At 50.5% G+C, this 11,919-nt stretch overlaps 1 protein-coding gene across 3 annotated transcripts in view; it reads right to left on the reverse strand.

The window, feature by feature from the left end:
• Positions 1–10,420, reverse strand: part of TSPAN11 (tetraspanin 11) — a 62,187-nt gene extending 51,767 nt beyond the window's left edge. Inside the window, exon 1 of one of the 3 annotated variants that reach the window (XM_011979558.1) lies at positions 10,311–10,420. Coding sequence is in view for 1 of the 3 variants with exons in the window: in XM_011979561.1 (XP_011834951.1) it covers positions 10,103–10,156 (54 nt within the window). In the remaining 2 variants the exon portion in view is untranslated. Of the gene's footprint in view, positions 1–10,102; positions 10,205–10,310 lie in introns of those variants that run through there. The other 2 variants (XM_011979560.1, XM_011979561.1) reach the window with 2 other exon arrangements.
• Between the last annotated feature and the right edge of the window lie 1,499 nt (positions 10,421–11,919).

Below are 11,919 nucleotides of genomic sequence, written 5' to 3' on the forward strand. Positions count from 1 at the left end.
TACATCCCAGGGTCAACAATCCCCATTAATGAAGCCTGAGGCATGCCCCTTAGCTATATTATCTGATAAAATCTGAGTTGAGTTCTGGGCCCTGAACACCCAACAGAGTACCTGATGTATGAGTGTCGGATGCTGAATGAAGGAAGGAAGGAATGCACTAAGGGGCCATGTGAATGCTCATGAACTCTTTGAGAATCACATAAGTATTTCTTATCCCACTCAGGCTCTCACCTGGTTCCCCAGGAACCTAAGTCAAAGGTATTGGAAAGGAGAGAATCGAAACTCAGGCCATCGCTTCTATGGCGTGCGCCTGTGGGAACGTGCAGGATGCATTTCTGTGTAGATGGCTTTAGTGCAGGCACCAGCCAGTTCTCCCAACAGGGCCCTTTGGGAGTCTCACAAGCCAGTCCAGGGATTGCCCCTGTCTTTTTCTCCCTGAGCTTTCTCTGCACTCTTCACAGTGTCTTCTCTTTTCCCTCATTTTCCAATTTCAGCCTCAGATGAGAGACACAGACCTATGTCCATTGTATATCAAAGTAAAAAATCCTTTTGAAAATAATCCAAACAAGGCACCAACGTGAACAGGACAGTTCCACTGATGGGAAACACCTGAGGGCATAATCAGGCCCTTTAGAGGAGTGAGACCTCAGAAGAAACCCACAGGAGGGGGCAGCTCTGACAGGGATTGAAAATGAATACGCAGTCTCCTCACTTCTCCTAACCCTTTGCCCACTCTTTTTTTCTTTTTTTTTTTTTTTTTGAGATGGAGTCTCGCTCTGTCGCCCAGGCTGGAGTGCAGTGGCTCGATCTCAGCTCACTGTAAGCTCCGCCTCCCGGGTTTACGCCATTCTCCTGCCTCAGCCTCCCAAGTAGCTGGGACTACAGGCACCCGCCACCTCGCTTGGTTAGTTTTTTTGTATTTTTTAGTAGAGACGGGGTTTCACCGTGTTAGCCAGGATGGTCTCGATCTTCTGACCTTGTGATCCGCCCATCTCGGCCTCCCAAAGTGCTGGGATTACAGGCTTGAGCCACTGCGCCCGGCTCAACCATTATTAAAGGCCTACTATGTCGCAGGCACTTTGGTAAGTGTGGGTGGGCACACTGCAGTACACAGAAGACATGTGATTTGTGCTCCCAGGGAACTTTCAGTCTATGGGGAAAAAAGATACTGAACAAATTAATATACCAATAAATGTACAATTATTAAAAATCAGAGCTAGAAAGATGAGCAGCTTGTCCAATGAGCAGCTGGGCACTTGCAGGGCAGCTGTGCACACCTGCACAGACTGTGCCTTGCACAATTCCAGGGGCAGCCATTCTCATGTGTCTCAACCATGTCAGACACAACGGGTTGCAAAAATACTTTCCCAAAAGAACAACGCAGTCAGGTGTGGTGGCTCATGCCTATAATCCCAGCACTTTGGAAGGCTGAGGTGGGCAGATCACCTAAGGTCAGGAGTTCAAGACCAGCCTGGCCAACATGTGAAAACCCGTCTCTACTAAAAATACAAAAATTAGCCAGGCATGTTGGCGGGTGCCTGTAATCCCAGCTACTTGGGAGGCTGAGGCAGGAGAATCGCTTGAACCCAGTAGGCGGAGGTTGCAGTGAGGTAAGATCACGCCATTACACTCCAGCCTGGGAGACAAGAGTGAAACTCCACCTCCCAAACAAAAAAAAAAAAAGAGAGGGAGAGAGAGAGAACAATGCATTGGCTAATATACTTACTGCTCCCTTGAAGCTGAGCTTACTTATAGTGAAGGATACAGTCTATACTTTTTCCCACACTCAGAGAATGATCTCTGTGATAATTTCCCCAGTCTTCTTGACTGAATGGATGTATGATTTCTGTGGAGAAGAGCTGCTCTTTTCTTCACCCCATGGAGACATGTTGTACGAGGCCCTGTCTGGGTGGGAGCTGCTTGCTCACCTCCCTGCAGGGAAGACCGGTGCTTGGCACAAGGGGAATTTGGCTGGGGAGAGTGTATGCTCTCGGATCACAGGAGACGGGCAGGGGCTGAGGGAGTCCTTGCTTCCCATGATGACCAAAGAAAGGGGAGTTGCCAAAGTGATGCGAGGGGCATCTGTTGACAGCTGTGTTGTGTTTATAAAGGCAATGGCACACAGATGGGGGTGGGGACAGGCAGAGGCCTAGGTTTCAGAGGCAGAGGTCTTAGGTTTAGGAGGTCCCTCTCTACTTGCCAGCACCTCAGGCAAGTCACTGACCCTCTCTGTGACTTGAGTTTCTTTACTTGTATTCTGAGAAAGTTATGGTAGTAGTAGATTCTTTCAAATAAATTTTTATGTAGAGCAGGGGTATCCAATGCTTTGGCTTCCCTGGGCCACATTGGAAGAAGAATAATTGTCTTGGGCCATGCATAAAAGACCCTAACACTACTGATAGCTAACGAGCTAAAAGAAAAAAATTGCAAAAAAACCTCTCATAATATTTTAAGTTTCCTAATTTGTGTTGGGCTGCATTCAAAGCTGTCCTGGGCCACGTGCAGGCCGTAGGTTTGACAAGCTTCATGTAGAACCTCAGTATATAAGGCAGATAAAGCAGGATCTCTTTTGTTGAAGGGGTGTGTTAAGCCTCCCCAGCCATATGGAACTATAAGTCCAATTAAACCTCTTTTCCTTCCCAGTCTCAGGTATGTCTTTATCAGCAGTGTGAAAATGGACTAAGATGCCAGAGAAGCTGAGCCTGGATGGATTCTCTGGAGCCTGTACCCAGGCCTTGGGATCTGAGTCCATGTGACCACAACAAGGCACACATGGCTGCCAATTCCAGCAGGTGCAGAGCAGGAGTCCTCTGTGGTTGGCTCTGCTCTGCCCCTCAGGCATGAAGCCAAGACAGAAACATCTGAAGTGCATCTTCCCAGTCACCCCCGTCCACCTGGGCCTGGCCTACCCAACAGCTGGGGGCTAGTGCCTTGCAGAAATTTGAGGCAGCCAGGGAGCTGGGTAATCATGACTCTGAGAGCCCGCATCCACAGTCCCCCAGAGAGCCGGACCGAAGTGGATGACACCTCCAGGTTCTGGGGACTCCCAGGTTTGGATTTAGGACTGAGATTGGAGCTAAAGGTCCATAGGCATCTCTATTCATGGGGGCCCTGGTGTGTGTTCACTGCTGTGTGTAGGTGTGAAGGGAAGGGGTATAGGACATGGCCCCTCATGGCTGTCTAGAGGACATGGGAGGCATTCCAGGCCCCAAATCAACAATGATCTCAACTCAATCTGAATCAAGAGCTCACCATCAGACTTGACACAGGGGACCCAGAGTCTAAGACACAGTGGCCTCAACAACACTGCTGTGTCTTCCACTGGAGAAGGTCCCCAGAGCAGCCTGTCCCAGGTCCACAGCTGCAGCCACTACAGCTGCAGCCACTGTTTGCTTGACCTGACAATTTCTGAGAACTGGATGGGCAATGACTGGTTGGATGCTGCAAAGGACACCCATGAGCTTCAGGGAGAGGTCAGTGCAGAGGCTCCTGCACCATCCCGGACAGAGGTAGCGGGGAGCTTTCCTCCCTTCTCCCATCCCCAGTGCTGAGAGGAGGGAGCTGGAAAGGGGAACATAAACATGAGCCTGGTTCTCGCTGTTTGGTTTACGGGTTGGGCTGTCACATACATGGAGAGAAGATGAATGTCTTACTGGCTACAGGACCTTGGGCAGGTCACCTAACCTACCTGAGCCAGTGTCCTCCTGATTTGGGGGTTGGGCTGTCACATACATGGAGGGAAGATTAATGTCACTCTTACTGGCTGGGGGACCCTGGGCAGGTCACCTAACCTATCTGAGCCGGTGTCCTCCTCTGCCCGGTGAAATTAGAGGGCAAGGATCACCCAGAGAGTGACCGTGATGCCCCAGCCTGTGCCTGAATTCAGTCAGTGTTGGTTGGATGTGCAGCTGCCTCTCCCCACTAGAGCAGCAGCTGCAGCCCAGCAAGAGGATGGTGGCAGTTTGTCACCCTGCGGCTCTGGCCGGGGTCAGCCAGGCCGGAGGAGAGTCCAGCCTGTGGGGCGGAAAGAGAAGCTCTCTCACAAAAGCCTTCATCGTGGACCACATCATTTCACGCTTAAGGACATTTACAACCTGTCCACTGGGAATCAGAAAGCCAGCGTCATTCCCTTCTAGGCATCAGGAATTGAATTTCAAAAGCCAAATGACTTAAAATCTCACCTCCTTTCCCAGATAGGAGGATTTGAACAATTTCTCATTTGCTTTCAAAATAGTCCCTATCTTGTCTCTGGAACAGGATACCGTGGCGTAGCAGTAAGCCTAAAAGACAATTCCTTCCATGGAGTTATAACTTGGGGGCTCCTGAAATTGTATAAAACATTTTTACCATCTATGTGCTGCGGTTCCATAGGTTTTAGTAGATCTCAAAGGAGTTTGTGACACTCTCACGCAAACAGGGTATGAACCACTGATGTCCAACCCTTCCTCCTTTTTAGGGTAGGCACGGACAAGGCCTGAATTATCAACTCTCAAGAGAAGGACCATACGCCCAGCACAGTCGCAGAGACCTAGTGAGCCCCAGGGATGCTGCTAGAGGAATAAAAACAGTTGAGTTAGCGATGCTGAGTGCATTGATGAGTAGTTGAGAGCAGCAATGCCACTGCTCCGGTAAGAACAAAATGCATGTGCATGCATGAGCTATGAAATCGGACTTGTGTAGTTTGATGATTCTACACACGTTAAATGCTCAGTCTTTTAAACTGGCATTGCACAATATTAAGGATGAACAGGAAAATTCATGCTAATAATTTAAAAATTTAATCTTTCTTTACTTAAAATATCATTAAATAGTAAATAAAAATACCACATGACAAGTTGAGAGAAAGACCACGGAAAAAAGGAAAAGGCTTATATTTATAAAAGTATAAATATACCTTTAATGGTATCTTTTCCTGCATTGGAGCTAGGGTTCCATGTTTTCATTTGGCACTGGGTCCCACAAATTACCTATCTGGCTCTGGCTGAGGAACTTCTCCCTGAGGCACAGTCTCGGTGATGACTGATAAGCACCTTCCTAAAATATCCATTCAATGAACATTTATTGAATTCTTACTGTTTGCCAAGCTTTGCACTAGTTGCTAGGGATAAAAAGTTAATAAACATAATTTTATTCTCAAGTAGGATAGGATGAGGACTCTAATTTTTTTTTTTTTTTTTTTTTTTAGAAAGAGTCTCACTCTGTCACCTAGGCTGGAGTGCAGTGGCGCGATCTCGGCTCACTGCAACCTCCATCTCCCAGGTTCAAACGATTTTCCTTCCTCAGCTTCCCGAGTACCTGGGATTACAGGCACCTACCACCACACACAGCTAATTTTTGTATTTTTAATAGAGATGGGGTTTCACCATGTTCGCCAGGCTGGTCTTGAACTCCTGACCTCAGGTGATCTGACCACCTTGACCTCCCAAAGCACTGGGATTACAGGCATGAGCTTGGACTCCAATTCTAAAAGCACAGCATAGGACCGTGGTTTCCAACTATCAAAACCCTAGTGCTTATCTACAAAAGGCAGCACTGGGAGAGAAATCTCTTTACTGCATTTCAAGAACGCTCATAGAAACTTGAATTTCTACCTGACAAAAAGGCTTCAGTCAAGCTACCACACCAGCTATGTGATTAAATGTTTGCTAACTGTGCCAGACCTCAGACAAACCAGACAACACCAGTCTGCTTCTGTCCTTTGTCCTTTTTTCTTCTGGGCTTTTTAAACACACTAGAATCTGCTAGCACATGACCTAAACTGATATATATCAAGCAGAAAGGAATCAAACTATCAGTTATACGGTCTTTGATTATTAATCTTTTTAAGATAGAGAAATACATTCTCATTTATATTGAAGTTTGGCTGACAAACCGTTTCAAAACACGAAGTACATATTTAAAAAAAAAAAATGAATGCCTAAGCCAGGACAGGGCTGAGAACCGCTGGGGGATTTACCCCATACTACCATCAAGGAAGGTCCCCTACTCCCTTTCAAAACAGACCAGGGAACCATCAGAGCAATTCTCATTTCCTGAACCTCTGTAACATCCTCAATTCTTGATATTTTACAGCAAAAATCCTTAAGCCTCTAAGCAGGGCCACGTGCTTGTACGAGTGCTTATACATTGTGCAGGGCACTGAGAGAGGGATGCAGCTACTTCCCTCTCCATAGTTGTGAGTGGAAGTTGCATGGCCAGTTGGAAAAGCATCCCAGGGAGAAAGGGAGTGCTTGACTGGCCTGGGGCCTACCGAGCACGACGCCACGGACCCCCTGACTACTACAGGGGAGACCAGCATTAGACAAGGTCCCACAGTCGTCGCCACCCTTCAACGCCCCTCCTCGCCATGAGCCCTTTTTCAAACTCCTTCATTGTGGTCATCAGACACCTGGGTGCTCTGTACCTCTCTTCTGAGCTCAGCTTAGGCAGGCATCCATGCACCCTGCTAGGAGTTGAGGTCATTTCCTCGATTTACAGATGAGGAAATTGAAGCTTAACATAACACACAGAAGTTCACACGGAGAGGAAGGGGCAGAGCCAGGATCTGCGCCCGAACCATCTGGCCCTAGAGCTGGGCTCTCCTGCCACCCTTGCTGCGGGCTGCCTCTGCCTGCCCTCTCTGCACACCTTTCCTTCGCGGAGCTCCAGCTGGGGCTTGGGTGAGTGCCACTTAGTCTGCACTCAGCTGTTTTCTCATCGCTTCCTGGGAATGAGTTTAATGTCCTCAACAACGAGTGCTCTGAGGTCAGGGGCTAGGTCCTTATTGCATGTCTCAGGGCCTGGAAGTTCAAAGCTCACAGCAGGCACTTGGAAAACATACACGTATAGCGTATATCTGCTGCCCCCTCCCCAATTTCCTCTACCCTGTGGAGTGCCATCTTGCGAGTATAAACCTTTGAACCCAGAAACCCACCAGAGTCAGCCAGAGCAGGGCATCATCAAAAGGGAAGCAAAGACAGCATCAAAAGGAATGAACAGAAGGTCTAGTTCTCTACTCCCGACCCTTCTTTCCACTTCTCTCCACAGTCTCCCTCCTCAACAACCCACCTAAACCAACCAAACTGAACACCACCACCTCCTCTATCACGGGCACGGTCATTAATGCTCCTCCTATGGGGCTTAGAAAAGGGTGGTAAATCTAGATTCTGTGCCTCGAACCCAGGCACGGTGTTGGACACAACAGCTGTGCTGCCACTTCCAAGTGTATTTCTAGGAAAAGGCAACACAAGAGACTGTTTTACATGGAGGAGAGCTTGTAAAGCCCAGGAAGCATGGCTGCTGTAAATACAGGTCAGGGTCATCACGTGTAAATATAGCCAGGTTTCGTGACGTGGCTGTCCTCTACGCTCAGTAATCACTCAGAGACCAGAGTTCCTCAGCACTGGCAACTACTCAAGAAAAACAATGCTGAGTGGGCATCTACTGGGGGTGAGGCACGTCTGGGCAAGTATGCCTGGGAATACCCCCGATAGAGGATGATGACAGACAGAGTCACCCTAGATAGGTAGCTCTCAAATATCTGTGCACAGCTTGTCCACCTTGCAGATGTTTGGTGTCCTCCGTCTAGTGCCTGTCTCAGATATGGATGGGTTAGAGTTCTCACATAGCCCTTGCTGCTGTGTTGTAAGCAAAATCATTTCCATATTAACTCTGACCAAAATTCAGGAAATTAAACCAGTAGTATAAAAATAGCCATAGGATGAATTCCATGGCTAAGCAGAAATGGTTTGTGGAACAAGCACTTTGTACCTCTGAATCCTGCCTATAATCCTCGTTGAGGGTCAAGTGCAGATTTCTTCCAGTTGCGGTACTATTATTTCTACTTGGAGTTGAAAAGACTCCTCTAAGTCTTCTGGTGCAACAGTTTTTTAGTTTTATTTTAGCGAGAGAGCCTTTATTTCAAAGGAGATCCTATCTGGAAGCTGACATGTAACTCAGATGGACCCCGAGCTGCTGGTGTGAGGGAACTGGGGCCCTGCCAATGGAGCCTGCTCTTCCCTTCCAAAGCTCCCAGGAGTACAAGTTGAAAAACACACATGCACAGCCCCTTCCTAATTGATTCACTCACTCATTCACAAACAATAATATCTCTTGAGCACCTACTGTGTTCCAGGTGGAGCCAGCAGGTAACAGCACGAAGGCAGCCCCGCTTTTGGTGAGCTCACATTGGAGTAGGATGTGGCAAAGCTAAGTTCAGACAGGTCGCAAGTGCTAGGAAGGAACAACGATGTGATCATGGCTGGGAGGTGGCTGCTTTGGATGGGGGATCAGAAAGGCCTCTCTGAGGAAGCAAAACACAGTTGAAATCAGAATGATAATCTGGAAAGTTGCCCTGATTTGGACCAAAGAGGAAGCAGAACCAGAGAGGTGATGTGACCTTCCCCAGGCAGGGAGCTGAGCCAGGACCTGACCTGGGTTGCCGGCATCTCCCACCCAAGGATCTTTCCTTTTACAAACACTACTAAACAGCAACCACATGCAAAAAAGTCTCAGTGACAGGTGACATCTGAGGCTGGACAAACCACCCAACTACATCCTGGAATTCGGTGCCGTCTGTGCATGACTTTTGATGCCTCCCTCCTTCTTCAGCCCAGTCCAGGGTTGGCCTTGGGTCTGAAGGCGCTGTAACCCAAGAGACAGAACTCGGTGGTGGACACTCCAGACCTGTGACCTTAGCTGGGAAAGCTTCTTCATCTCCTATCTCCCTGGCTGCAAACTGTGAAGGGTGCTCCTTACCGCTTCATTTGGTGGCATAAAGAGAAAAGCAAGTTGGTGGTTATAAACGTCCTGGGCTCATCTGAAAGAGGGCTCTCTGGAAAGTCAAGGTGCTCTAGGGAGACCTAAAGACATCCAAGCCAGTTTGCCTCTTGTTCTGCAGCAGGCACTTACACAAGAACTACGGGGAATCACACAGGCCTGTACATATTTTACACACGAGTCCAAAGGTGGGTGTAAAATTCCTATTATGCTGAATATCGTGGGAAGGAGCACACAAATGCCTCCCTCTGGTACCCACAAACCAAACGGCTCTGGACCACCTCAGCACTTGCCAGACCACCAACTTGGCCCCTGTGGGCCAGTAGTGCCCCCTCACCCTAGGAGTCTTAAAGCATTTCCAGGCATTAATTGGAGCCTCCAGTCCCTTGGGAGACAGGTGGGGCCAGCGGTTATTAGTCCCATTTTGCGCACAAAGCAACTGAGCCCCAGATGACCTATCTGTCCAGGGAACAATGCTACTGACACAGTGACAACCACTAAGTTCTGATTCAAACCTGTCTCCAGCCTCTAACTGCTGCTTTCCACTACAATCCAGCTGCCCACAAGTCGAACACAGATCATCCACTTTTGCCTAACACCACCCTCATTCTCTTCTTCACGCTCTCCTGCACACACCCTATGCTCCACAGTGCACTTAGGAGTTTTTCCATAAGCTGCCTCTTCTCTTCACCCCCCACCCCCACCCTCACCTCACAATACTTGCTAGGAACTGGAAACCTCTGGAACACTTATTCCTCCTGCACACACAGCAGCTTAGACTCAAGTTAAGATGCTGTCCCACCAACCCCAACTGAGCTGCCTCCCTTTCATACTTTCCAGCCCGTTCACACATGTGCACACTGCACATAACGCTGGTGAAAAGGATACACCCCAGAACCTTCCATGCCTTCTTTCCACATGGAGTCGCCCAACTGCACGTGCAAGGACGGGCACGAAAACACAAGTGACAGGGCCTACACAGCCATGTTGTCACAAATACACAGACGGGCCCAGAACACGGGGACATCCCTGCACAGGCCCTCTGAAAGCAATGTGTACCAGATACAGCAGCTGCCAGCACTTAGCAACCCCTGCGTTGCATGGGGTATGCTGCCAAGGCCTGTCTGCATCTTGCTAAGGCGACTCTGGGTCTGTCATCTTGGTGTACGCACAAGAGGCAGCTACTCGAACTCAGGGTGGACAAAGAATGACATTTTCAAGAGGAACAGACATGCCCCGGGCACGCTGGACGGCACGAGGCCCTCAGAGGCCCAGAGTTCTCTCCCGCAGACTCAGACGCGTAGTTACGGACGCCGTGCTGCGTGTTCCGTGCAGACACCAATACCTGCTCACATGCCCCGCAAGTGTCCCAGGCATTCCTGCCTCCTCCACTCCTCATCGCCAGCCGGCTTCCCTCTGCCCGCCCGGGGGAAGCTTGGAACAGTCTAGCTCGGGACTGCGGGCGGGGCTGGCAGCGGAGGTGGAGGCGCCTCTCCCAGACCCCCAGCCTCTCCCTGGGCGCCCCCACTTCCCAGGCGCGCTTCTGGACTTACCCGGTCAGGGGCTCCGGACGCGGCGATGGGTGCTGCGCCTAGAGAGGCGGAGAGCGGTGGCTCCCGGGGCCGCCCAGCCGCCCACCAGCCCACCACCCGCAGCCAACGCTCTTCCCTCCCAGCCCGGGAAGGTCAGCTTGCGGGCAGCACGGCCCGCGTCCCCGCGCCCACGGAGGCTTCCTGCCGGCTTTAGCGTCTCCCCCTCGCCGCCCCGCCCCGCCCCGCGCTCGCGACGCCCCGGCGCCGGCTCTCCCAGCCCAGCCGGCAGGACGCGCCCAGGAGCCCCGCACGCTAGCTGCCGGCTCTTTGTTTGGGAGTTTGCCTCTCTGCGATTCAGAGCACGCCGAGGGAATTAAGTCAGAGTCCGAGGCAGCTGTGCGGTTGCCGGGGGGATCCCTGCGGGGGGCGGGGCAAAAGAATCGACTAGAGGGCGGTGGATAGACTTTCAAACTCCCCGCCCTCCGCAGCTCCCCGCTTATGTCCCCCTGCCCTCTACGTTTGTCGGCCCCTGGGAGAGGTTGGCCTTTGGGGGTTTCCAGGGACTCTAGGGACAAGCTTGTCTGATAAGAGAGAGCCTATCCATCCCCCTTCCTTACCACCCCCCATCACTGCCCTGTCCCTGTCAGAGTCCTGTGGAGCATCAGCTTTACATTTCCTGGGCCCCAGGGAGAATCAAGGTCTCTCTAATCAGAAGCAAAAAGGAAGAGCAGAGAGTAGAGTCCATCTGTTCCTGCTGAGCCCTTGTGAAGGTGCAAAGCTGGCCCTAACGGGACCGGCCCTAACAGTGGGGCATGGATTATGTATTTCCCAAAGTAACCAGGGCCTTGTGCTTATCCAACCGTGTTCTTTTGAAACTTAGCTGCAGTGAGGAAGATTACCCATTTACCAGGTTGCTAGACCAGGGAAGCCACTGGAGGCAGGGAACGCTGACAAAGCCACTGCACCGGGAGCACCAGCGTTCTAAATACCCCAGCTGACTGCTGACAGGGGCTTCGCAGAGGGGCCACCCGGGAAGGAGATGATTCCAATTGTCCGGTGAGATGAAGACTTTAACTGGGGGATGAATGCGGAAGCTGCAGCAAAGGAGAGTCTACAGAGTGTGTGGTGCAGGAGGCGCACACTGGGGCTGTAACATTGTGGAAGTCTGGAGGAGCACCTGGAGTGATGTGACTGGGTTTAGTGTGGGGCAAGTTCTATTGGAGAAGCAGGCCACCTTCTTCCAGGGGCAGATATCCAGCAAATGCAATTGGAAAGGTGATTCTGGAGTTCACAGGACAGGCTGTGAATTTTGGAATCATCTGGAAAGAAGTTGGAGGTGGAGGGAGAGGGTAGAAAAGGTAGAGAGAACAGGGCTGAAGACAGAACCTAGGTCTACCTAGAAGGAGCCCATGAGAGGAAGGGAAACCATCAGGAGAAGCCATGAGGGAGAGTCAGGACTGTGCAGGGTGACAGGACTCAGGAGAAGAGGGACGTTCAGTGGGGGCCCGAGCTGCAGGGACACCAAGGAGGAGGGCGCCCAAAAAAACTGGTTTAGATTTAGAAATTAGGAGATCTGTGGGTTAGTTCAAGATAACTATTTGAGTGGTGGGTTTTATAAACCAGGTTGCCA

The sequence above is a fragment of the Mandrillus leucophaeus genome, unplaced genomic scaffold, assembly GCF_000951045.1.
Source record: "Mandrillus leucophaeus isolate KB7577 unplaced genomic scaffold, Mleu.le_1.0 Scaffold203, whole genome shotgun sequence".
Taxonomy (NCBI): Eukaryota; Metazoa; Chordata; class Mammalia; order Primates; family Cercopithecidae; genus Mandrillus; species Mandrillus leucophaeus.